We start from the raw sequence: 11,237 nt of genomic DNA on the forward strand, positions 1-11,237 counted from the left end.
AATAATGAGCCGAATCAGTTCCTGAAAGAAGATGCTATGATTTAATTAGAGTAGAAGCAAAAACTAAAATCGGCTAGTAATATTATAAGAATACGAAAATCATTCTTATAAGGGAATAGACAAAAAATTACGAGTGAAAAAAACGGTCAAAAACTAAAAACCCAAATATAGGACTTCAGCCCTCTGAAAGCATATTCTGCATGAGAGAGGAAGATGAACTAGTCTTCAACGGTTACTTCCTGCATTATCAGTATTTGGTTTTGATCTTATAATCAAAATATATTGCTTAACTCGTTAACTATGTTACTAATATTATCTAAGACTGGAGTAATCTCTACAAGAAAGAATTATTAAACTAGTTTACTTTTTAATATAATTACATGAGCGAAATATGTAGTATAATATGTTTTAATTAACAATATAATTAAAATAATACTCAGCAATAGTAACATTTAAAAATAAGTTGAAAAATTCTTACATAAAAATCTGAATCTAAAATCATTTACAGACTTTTGTGAATTTATAATCAAGTATGTAATATAAATATGTGATGGATTAGGTTTCTTAATTTAATTTACTTAATAAAAATTCTACGACTGACTCACCATAAACAATCCCAAATGCCCACAATAATTTTAAAATAAAACTAATTTGTTTAATATTTAAAAAATTTGTCTTTATAAAAAAATTAAAATTACCATAAATATTAATAGTGGCGCAATAATAATAATTTATTTAATAATAATTCATTTGCGGTTTTTCATTCTTATGTAGATAACGTTAAAAAAAAGAATTTACTTGAAACCTGCATAGCTAAAGTTTAATTCAAATAAATAAGTTATCTTGTTGTATCTGCAAAATTTAATAATTAATATTTTTTTAATTATTATATTATTCCGATATATTTGTAAATTAACTATAAACAGATGTGGTTATGCTTCTCTCATGCTTTACTGACTGAAACAGACTATCAAATACAAATATAAACTCAGAATATAATTTAAACTATAACAGTTCAGTTTCTTAGGCAATGCCAATATGTATGTAACCTATTACAATGCATTCTAATTTTTTCCTGAAACTTGAAATCAATCATTTATCAATCATTTAACAAGTTTACTATTATAGCTGCTTTATAGTAAATATTGATCTAAGTTGAATTAAATCACACTCCCAAATTTTAATACATAAATTTTGTAATAACCATCGTCATCTCTGAAACTCTGATTAGTCTAATCGAAAAACCTACGTGTGTTCTCTAAATGAGTCAATCCAAAATTCATTAATGAAATTGTAAAATAAGTAATCAAATATTTTGTTAAATATTCTTATTTTTTCAGCCATAAGTCGAAATTATTTGCTCTCTACAATATTCTCAAATAATTGTTCAAATTAGACGTATGTTACTTTACAAAGTTTTGGGGTCACTATTGGCACTTCTCATTTAGCTACAGACTAGTCGAATATGAGGGAGCAATAAAGTCGAAACTGTGAAAAGGCAACACCTGAATATTTTAATCGCAAATACTTAAAGAAAGACCTTTAGACAAATCTTCAACTAAAAGACTCCACTAATGTGCCATTTGGACATCCGAAATACATATTTTTCAATAATAAAATTATTTAATAATCATAATGTAAAGATTTATAAGTTTTAGTCTCATATTCCAGCATTTGATGACAAAACCGAACTACCATAAAATGCAATCCAACCTATAAGTAAAGTATTGCTGATCATCAAAATACACAAAGCACTTAAAGTTAAAGAGTATTGACTTCCTCAGGAACTTCGAATTTTTTACTAGTAAGGAAAGTAATATTGTTAAATTAATATAATAAATTACTTTGGAACAATAAGTTTAAAACTGAAACTACATTGATAAATAATAAATAAATGTACTTTTCTAGTTTCTAAAATACTATTTCGTTTATTATATTTGAGCTAAACCTTTTTTTATTATTATTTTCCTGATTAACATTAACGGATTTGATAAGGGAGTCCTGGTCTACAAAATTACTAAAAGTTTCATTCAACAACCATTTTTCCCTGTTTGCACCAATATTTAGATATTTTGTCATATTGAGCCGCAATTAATCTTTCGCAAAACTCAACGCGTAGTATTCAGATTTTCTTTCAGAAGACATATCTTTTGCTTTTTTCTTGTTACCACTTCAGTTATTGCATTATATGTTTTCCATTAGTCAAAATCACCACTTTTTTCTATTTTTCTTGTAGGCTATCAAGTATTATCATTTACATAGCTCTCATTATACTTTCCCAATCCTTCTCTGTCGCACATTTTATGCTTGACAGTGACACTCAGTATAGTCAATATAACTTATCTCAGCTTATCTCAGTGATCGGAAAAGTTTTAAGATTAGTCGTCAGTTAGGTTAGAGTGACGGTCGTCAATGGTTTGTTGTGAGCCTATGGATGAATGTTGTCCATATATCAAATATTAAGGACCACATAAAAAGGAACACTTAACTCGCCCAATCGAATAAAAAAAGCATCGCTCACAATATTAGGCATATTACTTTTAAAAATCAATTTTTGTTTTTTTTATTTCGCTATTCATTTTTAACTTACCAAGTAAGGACATTTGTTTCTCTGCTGTTTTCATTTAAACGCTGTCTGAAGAAATCCCTCAAGTGCTCATTTAATATATGTTATTAATTAATTAATTAAAATTTAAAATCTTTTTACTCCCTATTAATTATTTAGTTTATAAGCTGACCATAAAACCATAAAATATAGTATATATTAATTTGTTGAGAAATAAAAAAAGACTTCATTTCTTTTTTGTACTTAATTTTTAATTTATTAATTTTTTTAAACTATAACTATCAACACTAAAGCTAAAGATGAATGACTTTGCTTAATTTAAGCAACTGGAATATGTGCTCCTTGTGGTTGGAAACCATTTTCGTCAGCAACATAGTTGACTTGGTAAGTAACACCATCGTCACCGACGTATGAGTAAGATCCATGTACAGAAATGGCTTCATCATCAGTACCGATATTTTTCAATTGTCCTTCTTCTTGGAAAGATTTGCCATCGCTAGTTTGAACTCTGTAATATTTAAGAATAGAAATATTTGTTAGTTGTTTACTGGGTACAGAGACTGACTGCGTCTGAACTTACGCGAAATTGTAGTTGTGTGGTTCGACATTGGAGTCATAACGTAAAGTCTCAGCATCGCGATTTGGTGCAGCCAAAGCGCAGGCGAAGAGAGCAGCAAGGACAATGACGAATTTCATTTTTTATAATTTATTAAAAACGTAAAGTGGAGCGAATAAATGTTGCTATGTTGATAGACGTTGAGTTTATGTTTGTAATTTCTCGCTTCCACCTTCATTATATACAGAAGTAAGCCGATTGTAAATATAAAGTAAAAAGCATAAAGATAATGATATCTGATTAGCTGCATAATTAATGCACATTAGTTTGAAATATTCAATTTATGCCAACGAGATCAATAAACTTCACGCCGGAGCAGTGAATAAAGCCAATCAAAAATAAAACATAAAATTTGCAATTTTTAATTTTGTCTTTAACCCCGAAAAATAGTTCGATTGTGCAATTTCATATGAAAATTAGCGTACAGCGTTTAGTGTTTAGTGTCTAGCGTCTAGCGTTTGTTAAACAAGTTCCCACAATAAAGAAACCTAAAATAAAAACAAGAAACTCTGCTAAATGTTGGATTACAACATTGCACCGAAAAATCTGCTATTAAGACAAATAATGCCAATGCAAATCGACTTTAATTTTGTCTATTATAAATAGGCGCGCACTCGCTGAGTTGTCATTCATTGGGTTTACAGCACTCGACCTTTAAGCACATTCGACACTGACAATATCAAAAACATAAAAAACATTTAAATTCAACATGAAGTTCATTATCGTTTTCGTTGCTCTCTTCGCCTTCGCTTTGGCTGCACCAAATCGCGATGCCGAAACTTTGCGTTATGACTCAAACGTTGAACCACACAACTACAATTTCGCGTAAGTTCAGAGGTAGTCAGTCTCTGAAGAAAGTAAATAACTAAAAAATATTTCTATTCTTAAATATTACAGAGTTCAAACTAGCGATGGCAAATCTTTCCAAGAAGAAGGACAATTGAAAAATATCGGTACTGATGATGAAGCCATTTCTGTACATGGATCTTACTCATACGTCGGTGACGATGGTGTTACTTACCAAGTCAACTATGTTGCTGACGAAAATGGTTTCCAACCACAAGGAGCACATATTCCAGTTGCTTAATTAAGTAACATGACTGAAAGTTTTTGTTAATTAGTTTTAATTAAATATAAATAAATTATAAATGTTTTATTGACAAAATTGAAACAAAAATTTTCTACAGTATAGTATTGTGAATTAAAGAAAGAAGAATATAGATTTTAGAGAAGGATACACTGAACTCGATATAAATCGAATATAATCTAATGAATAAGATGGGATAATTATAATAATCCTACATAAATTATAATACAGAAAAGAAGAGATTACAAATGATATAAACTTATCTACATTTATCTAAACTTAATGATGAACGATATATATTAGTAAACCCAGATAAATATATGTCATATTTATCTCTTAGAGATCTAAGTTTTTCAAATAACTTTGTGCGTATAATATTAAATCAAATCAAACAATTATTTTTCTAAAAACAAGATGAACAAAGGTGTGCATTTGTTATACTTTTAATCCAAATATAATTTTTAATATTTATCAAACTTTTTTCTAACATTTTCATAACAATAGAATAGAACAGTTGCTATATAATGTGTTCTTTTAATACTAACGCAGTTGATAATTAATCTTTAATTATTTAGATGTGAATGTAATATAAATATTCTGCAAATATAGCTTACAGAGTGCTACAATATAAGTCCACTGATCACTTCAATTAAGAAATGATCACATTTGGAGTAGCCAAAGAACCAAAGGAGATGCACTCTAAAAATTTCACTATTCGGTATTGTTTACGGACCGGTATTTTTTTAAAAATTACAAAAAATACAAGTGTCATCGTTAATAACACCGCATATCGAACCATATTAAACGCTTTCTTGCTTTCAAAATTGTGTAAATTTCCATTTGGTTTCAATATGGTAGTACCACAATCATCGTACACAATGGCAACCATCGCTCCATTTAGTGAAAACTTTGATTAAACGTAATCCTTAGACCCATACCCGTTATCTGGTCACAACGGGTATGTATGTATATATATCACATATATATACATATATATGTAATAAATGTTTTGTCGTATTTCTATTTATTTTAATTAATTATTTTAATTATATTAATCAAAAAGTAATTATAGTTCTTTAGATTATAACTCTACATATATAATATTAAAATGCGCATATTAAATAACTATTTTTGTGATAAAAAAATTTAAAAATGTGCGTATATGTTAGACTTTTATCTAAATATAATTTCTAATTTATTTATAATATATTCATAATAACAGAACAGAGCATTTGCCGGCTTGCAGAGCAACTTTTATTTTAATTAAAGAATCCAAAAGCCAGACGAGAAATGTTCAATATATGATGAAATTTATAAATATGTACTTCTGCTTGTTACCATATATGTATTGTACATATGATATGAATATATCTATCAGTACTTGATATACACATAACATAAAGCATAACATAAACACTGAACACCTAGTAATTAACAATAAAACAAAAAGTATCTGGCAAAAGTATCTGGCGGTATAAGTTTTCAATGTTGGTTTTTCATGAACATACGAATGTTTATAACTTCATTGAGGTTTCATTGGTTTCATTTTGAAGAAAATATCATTAATCATTAAATGATTTTTGCCAAAAATCAGTTTCACTTTCAATAATTCGTGTTGCTTTGCGGTCTCAAAGTTAGGTCAATAGAACGCTTGAAGTGTGCATCTTTTTTGTTGTATATACAAATTCGAGTTGGTAGATTGAAACAGAAACCAACACCAAATATTGGTTAGAACAAAAAGATTAACTATAGGCTCAAGAGCATTATAATATTTATTTAGTTTGTATTTTGTATGGAAGATTTCTGCGAATTTGCATGCGGCACCACACGGTAGAATAGATTAATGATGTGTTGTTTTTGTAAACTCTATCTTTATTAATTGCTTATATAATAATTTGTTATTAGTTTTTGTATGTTTTATTTAAATTTTATAAATTTATTTTTTTATACAGAAACATGGCTACAGTTTTGCCTCAATCTTTAAAAAATTACCGGTTGAATTAACTAATTGTTACTTCTTCTTCTACAACTTCATCAATGATTATGTCTGTTATATCCAACAAAGGCAAGACAAAAGTTATTAACTTAAATATATATATTTATTTAAAAGATATATTGATGTACGCACTTTTTTTTGGTAAATCCATCATTTTTGATAGTTTGCATCTTTTTGGATAAACTTTGTAGATATAAAAGCCGGAGTGTTTCTACAAGTCAGTATCATTCGTCTTACGGTTTTGCTGTACGCCAAACAAATAAGTTTTTAATCAAAAATTAATACAATAAAAATGAAATTCGTTATTGTTTTCGCTGCTCTTTTCGCTGTCGCCTTGGCTGCTCCTCGTCCAGAGGATGCTCAAGTCTTGCGCTCAGAATCCATCGTAGGACCTGAATCCTTCAGCTATGCGTAAGTAGATATTGTATAAGAAGACAAGCAGCAAAGTGGAATAATTTCGATTTTTGCTGATTTAATCGGTGATCAAATTTCGATATCAATTAATGTCGCTTATTTTTGATTACAGCTATGAAACCAGCGACGGTGTATCAGCCAACGCTGAAGGTCACCTAAACAATGTTGGCTCCGAAAACGAAGCCATCCAAGTACGCGGTTCATACAGCTTCGTTGCTGATGACGGCCAAACCTACACCGTAAACTACATTGCTGACGAAAATGGTTTCCAACCACAAGGTGCTCATTTGCCACAAGCTTAAATAGTTAATATTGTTTTCCCTGCTATGACTGTTGAGTATTAAATAAATATAGTAAAATTTATAAGAAAATTTTTTTTTTAATTTATGTGTATTTGTGGTATGTTAGTATAAACTGATGAGAGTTAGAAGTGTTGAAAAAGTGGATACTGATCTAGCATATTGTCCTCAAAAAATTTATAAGAATTTTGTTAAATGCATTATGTGCATTAAAGTGAGCTTCTTTACTGATTTCATTAAATTGATCTGTAAAAATTAAGGTAAATTACAAAAACCTAAGTCTTTGATTTGAACTGATGTATAAAATAATACTACAAAACAAATAGATTCTTTTAGATTAAACAAATAATAATTACTTTCAAATGCATATCAGTTTTAGCAGAAAGAATCGGAATATTTGAAGGTTTGTGTTTATATGATTGTCTATTCGATTGATTGAGTAGGCTTAGGTGGCCTACTTTAATAGATACTTATATATATTAATACGCATTTTTACAAACAGGCAACAATAGATCATATGTGTACATTTTAATTTTATTTAATTTTAAAAATAGAAAACACAATAAAATTGGTCTCGCCCGTGCAACTAGTGGAGTAACATTAGCATGACTTTGTCAGCATTACGTTCCTAGATTAGGTTCTATACCTAAGAAAGAACAAATCATGTAATAAATATTGCCTCTACGAACAGAATAGTAACATATTGAAATTTAACAATTAAAAATAAAAATATATTAATTAATTAATTCAATTATTTCCCAGCTGGTTTATGATTTCGTTCTAATATAAACACAGTAAGTGAATTTATTAATAATAATTTTCACAGCAAAGTAACAAAACTCCAAAAAATGTGCGAACATAAAAGTCAAGTACGGCTTTGAGTCAGTTAGGTAAGGAGCACTGACTCTGAGCTTCAAGTTTGGTAGGACCCAAGTTCGATTCCTGGTACTTGCAGTCTAAAAAAAATAATTATTTACGAATAATTAAATACAAGAATTATTTCGAAGACCACCGATGATGGGTATTTGGCAATATTCGAAACAGCTGTATGGTCAGCCAAAAATTCAATTAATTAAAATAATATAAAAAAAAAAAAATTTTTGTTGTTGTAGTTCACTACTGTTCGAAAAACCTCTTTATAAAATAGAAAACATAAATTTTGGAATAACAGTACAAAACGAAATTCAAATGATGACAAATGTCGGGCGGCTAGGCGCAAAGCACCATAAGTCTCCAAACCTCGAAAGAGTCTTAAATGTCAAAATAACTATTAAATAGGAACAGAAATTATATGAAAAATAATAATTATGAGGAACAAACTTTTAAAACTTAAAGAAAACAAATCTCACAGCTTAGCTATGTAACATATAAAATCTTTCCAATTTTTTTTTTATGCAATGGACTATAAAATTATTTGTAGATATATGTACTTGCCAGCTATAAACAATATTACAAAAAATTCGATTTCCCACATTGCAAGTATCGGCATACTCTGTTCGATACTATAAGCTTTAGAGCCAGTTTTACAACATACACTTAAGTTTATTATCCCTTAAGTATTCGGTTTTCGACGTAAAGTGTAATTTATTATTCAAATAACTGCTATTTTAGCGTCAGACTCGCACTGAAGTGTGCATTGTTAAATTAACTCTTACATTTCCCAATCATAAATTTCATTCAAGATTAACACTTTTTTGCAATAACTTTACATAGCTTTTACAACAAGATATTAAAATTATTCTCATCTTAAATGTAGAAGTTTGTTTGTAACTTACAACTATATCATATAAAAAGTTAATGAGAATTATAAATAAAGCGGCGTTCATTATTGCATGTTTTAAATTTAAAAAGTTTTGTTTTAGCCAATTTGCATATTTATCTTTTTGTATGTAAAACCTAAAACTATTTATGTTCGTGTATATAATAAAATGGTCGATACCAGAGAGAACCTTTCTGGCAGATACCATGTATTAAAGTCTACATGCCTTATGTTACATTTCTCTTACTACGTTGAAAGTATACTATCTCTCTCCCTTTTGTTTCAAATTACCGTATTGCAACCGGTAAAATTATAAATTACTTTTAGTGATTTTATCTAAAATTATAAAGAATAAAAAGAATTCAGATGAACTATAATATATAAATGGCTTCACAGTGCTTTACATCAAAAAACAAGCCAGACTTAGATAATATAGAGGTTTTACAACAAAAAAATAATCCAACAAAAAAGAATTTTCTTGGATATGCTCCATATTCTAGAAACTACTAATGACACCAGGATGAATTATAAAACTGATATACAACACTGTGGTCAGGAGTATAAAAACACCTTCAACAAATCCAGAAGAGGGTAAATATATCATTCCTCTATATATGTATTTTATTTTTATTCTCAAAGTATCGTATTATTATTTTATTATATTATTACATAATTTCTCAATATATGTAATTCTTATATAGTATCCTGAAGATGACTAGGGAATATAGTCGAAATATAGGTTAAAAATAAAAAAAATTTTTTTAATTGAAAGAAGAAACAAGTAAAAATTGTTTATTTCTTTTTATGAAGTATATATTTAACTATTGGCTGTTGAAAAAAAAATTATTATTAAAAATTATATAGTATATATTATATATTGATTTTCAATGTCTTTAAAAATATACTAAGTATAAATATTTTTCAACTCACACATAAGTCAATCAGTTTTTAATGATACTAGGCAAAAATACTTTTTAAATCTGTACTGAATTGAAACACCTTGCAGAAATGCATAATAAACTTTACTATGGATACATTCTCCGGATTTAAAAAAAAAAATCCTTTAAGAATTAATATTTTTACTATAACTTATAACAAACATATGAAAATAATTAAATCTGTTAATTGCCACTCGTTGAGAAATTGAATCAATATCAGTCATATTTGTAATTTACTGATGAATTAAATTTTAATCAAATGTGTAATATTTGTAATTAATATTTAGTTTCATCAATTAAATCAATTTTTTTGAAATTCAACTCAATATTTATTAAATTGTTTATATTTTATTTTTTAATTTTTGCTGAATAACTCTATTCTGAGTAACCGCAATTAAAACACCGTGAAGACGTTTATTTCGTTTGTTGCTATAATGATTCCCATAATGATTGGTATGCCTTTCAACCGATATCAAATTCAAAGTAATAATTTAAAAATTTAACTTTTACTTATAATATTTTTTATTCGTTTTTAAAAAACTTGCTTAAACCTAGTTAACACAACGTATTGAGTATTATGAAAGGAACATCCTTGTCCGTTTTTTTTCTTTCGAGGATATTTCACAATACACACTCTAAGCATGTGGCAAATGTGCTCCCTCAGGCTGGAAACCATTCTCATCGGCAAGATAGGTCACTGTGTAGGTAACACCATCATCACCAACATATGAGTAGGAGCCACGTACTACAATGGCTTCGTGATCGGTGCCAGCGTCCTTGAGTTGTCCCTCTTCTTGATGGGTTTTACCATCACTGGTCTCGACACTTAAATTAAAAAAAATATATAATTTTATTAATTTTCAGTAATTGCCTCAAACGACCTTGTCTCCTGACCTACTTTCGCATATATTCGCAAAAGTAGCCAAAAAGATTAACAATTAAATTCACAGTAAAAGAAAAAATAACTCACATGAACTTATATCCCTCAGGCTGTACATCCGAATCGTAACGTAATACTTGCGCTTCTTGTTGTGCTGGGGCAGCAAGAGCGATGGCGAACAAAGCAGCAAAAACAATAACGAATTTCATTTTTGTAGATATTTTGTTTTGTTATTTCTGAAGTTTTTATTGGTAGCAAGTGCTATAAGTCCAAGTGCGATTGTTGTTAATCGATGAAGTACTGAACAATTAATGCGTACTACAGCCACTCATTACTGGCATTTTATAGTCAGTCGACAGCATAGCGAATAGCGAATAGCGCATAGCGCATACTACAGATACAACAAATACCACGAGTAACAAGAGTACCAACCTAAAGTACTGCTCGTACTCAGCGCAATGGATGCCAACACAATATCTTTGCAGTACAACAACAACAACAATACACCAATAATTATATTTGTAATAATCATGAAAGACAAAACCGACAAAACCGACAACAACGACACCAACGACACCAAAACATAAATCCAAAGGAACGTTGAAATGCGTAAACTTAAACTTGTTTAAAGTTATATTTTACATCTTCTTTGCCGAAAAACTCAACAAAAAAAAAAAAAAAA

At 28.8% G+C, this 11,237-nt stretch overlaps 4 protein-coding genes across 4 annotated transcripts; 2 read left to right on the plus strand and 2 right to left on the minus strand.

The window, feature by feature from the left end:
• Positions 1–2,884: 2,884 nt before the first annotated feature.
• LOC119672854 (larval cuticle protein 65Ag1-like) lies at positions 2,885–3,262 on the minus strand. Its single transcript, XM_038084003.1, has 2 exons — positions 3,147–3,262; positions 2,885–3,074 (listed from the first exon to the last, which is right to left on the minus strand). The coding sequence occupies exons 1-2, from the start codon at positions 3,260–3,262 to the stop codon at positions 2,885–2,887; spliced, it is 306 nt and encodes a 101-aa protein (XP_037939931.1).
• A 629-nt stretch (positions 3,263–3,891) lies between these two features.
• On the plus strand, positions 3,892–4,269 carry LOC119672415 (larval cuticle protein 65Ag1-like). Its single transcript, XM_038083459.1, has 2 exons — positions 3,892–4,007; positions 4,080–4,269. Exons 1-2 carry the CDS (start codon positions 3,892–3,894, stop codon positions 4,267–4,269), a joined length of 306 nt encoding a protein of 101 aa, XP_037939387.1.
• A 2,285-nt stretch (positions 4,270–6,554) lies between these two features.
• LOC119672479 (larval cuticle protein 65Ag1-like) lies at positions 6,555–6,995 on the plus strand. Its single transcript, XM_038083537.1, has 2 exons — positions 6,555–6,676; positions 6,792–6,995. Exons 1-2 carry the CDS (start codon positions 6,558–6,560, stop codon positions 6,979–6,981), a joined length of 309 nt encoding a protein of 102 aa, XP_037939465.1. The 5' UTR covers positions 6,555–6,557; the 3' UTR covers positions 6,982–6,995.
• Positions 6,996–10,184: 3,189 nt separating this feature from the next.
• LOC119672172 (larval cuticle protein 65Ag1-like) lies at positions 10,185–10,999 on the minus strand. The gene is made up of 2 exons (XM_038083164.1): positions 10,646–10,999; positions 10,185–10,500 (listed from the first exon to the last, which is right to left on the minus strand). Exons 1-2 carry the CDS (start codon positions 10,762–10,764, stop codon positions 10,311–10,313), a joined length of 309 nt encoding a protein of 102 aa, XP_037939092.1. The 5' UTR covers positions 10,765–10,999; the 3' UTR covers positions 10,185–10,310.
• Between the last annotated feature and the right edge of the window lie 238 nt (positions 11,000–11,237).

The sequence above is a fragment of the Teleopsis dalmanni genome, chromosome 1 (assembly GCF_002237135.1).
Source record: "Teleopsis dalmanni isolate 2A chromosome 1, ASM223713v2, whole genome shotgun sequence".
Taxonomy (NCBI): Eukaryota; Metazoa; Arthropoda; class Insecta; order Diptera; family Diopsidae; genus Teleopsis; species Teleopsis dalmanni.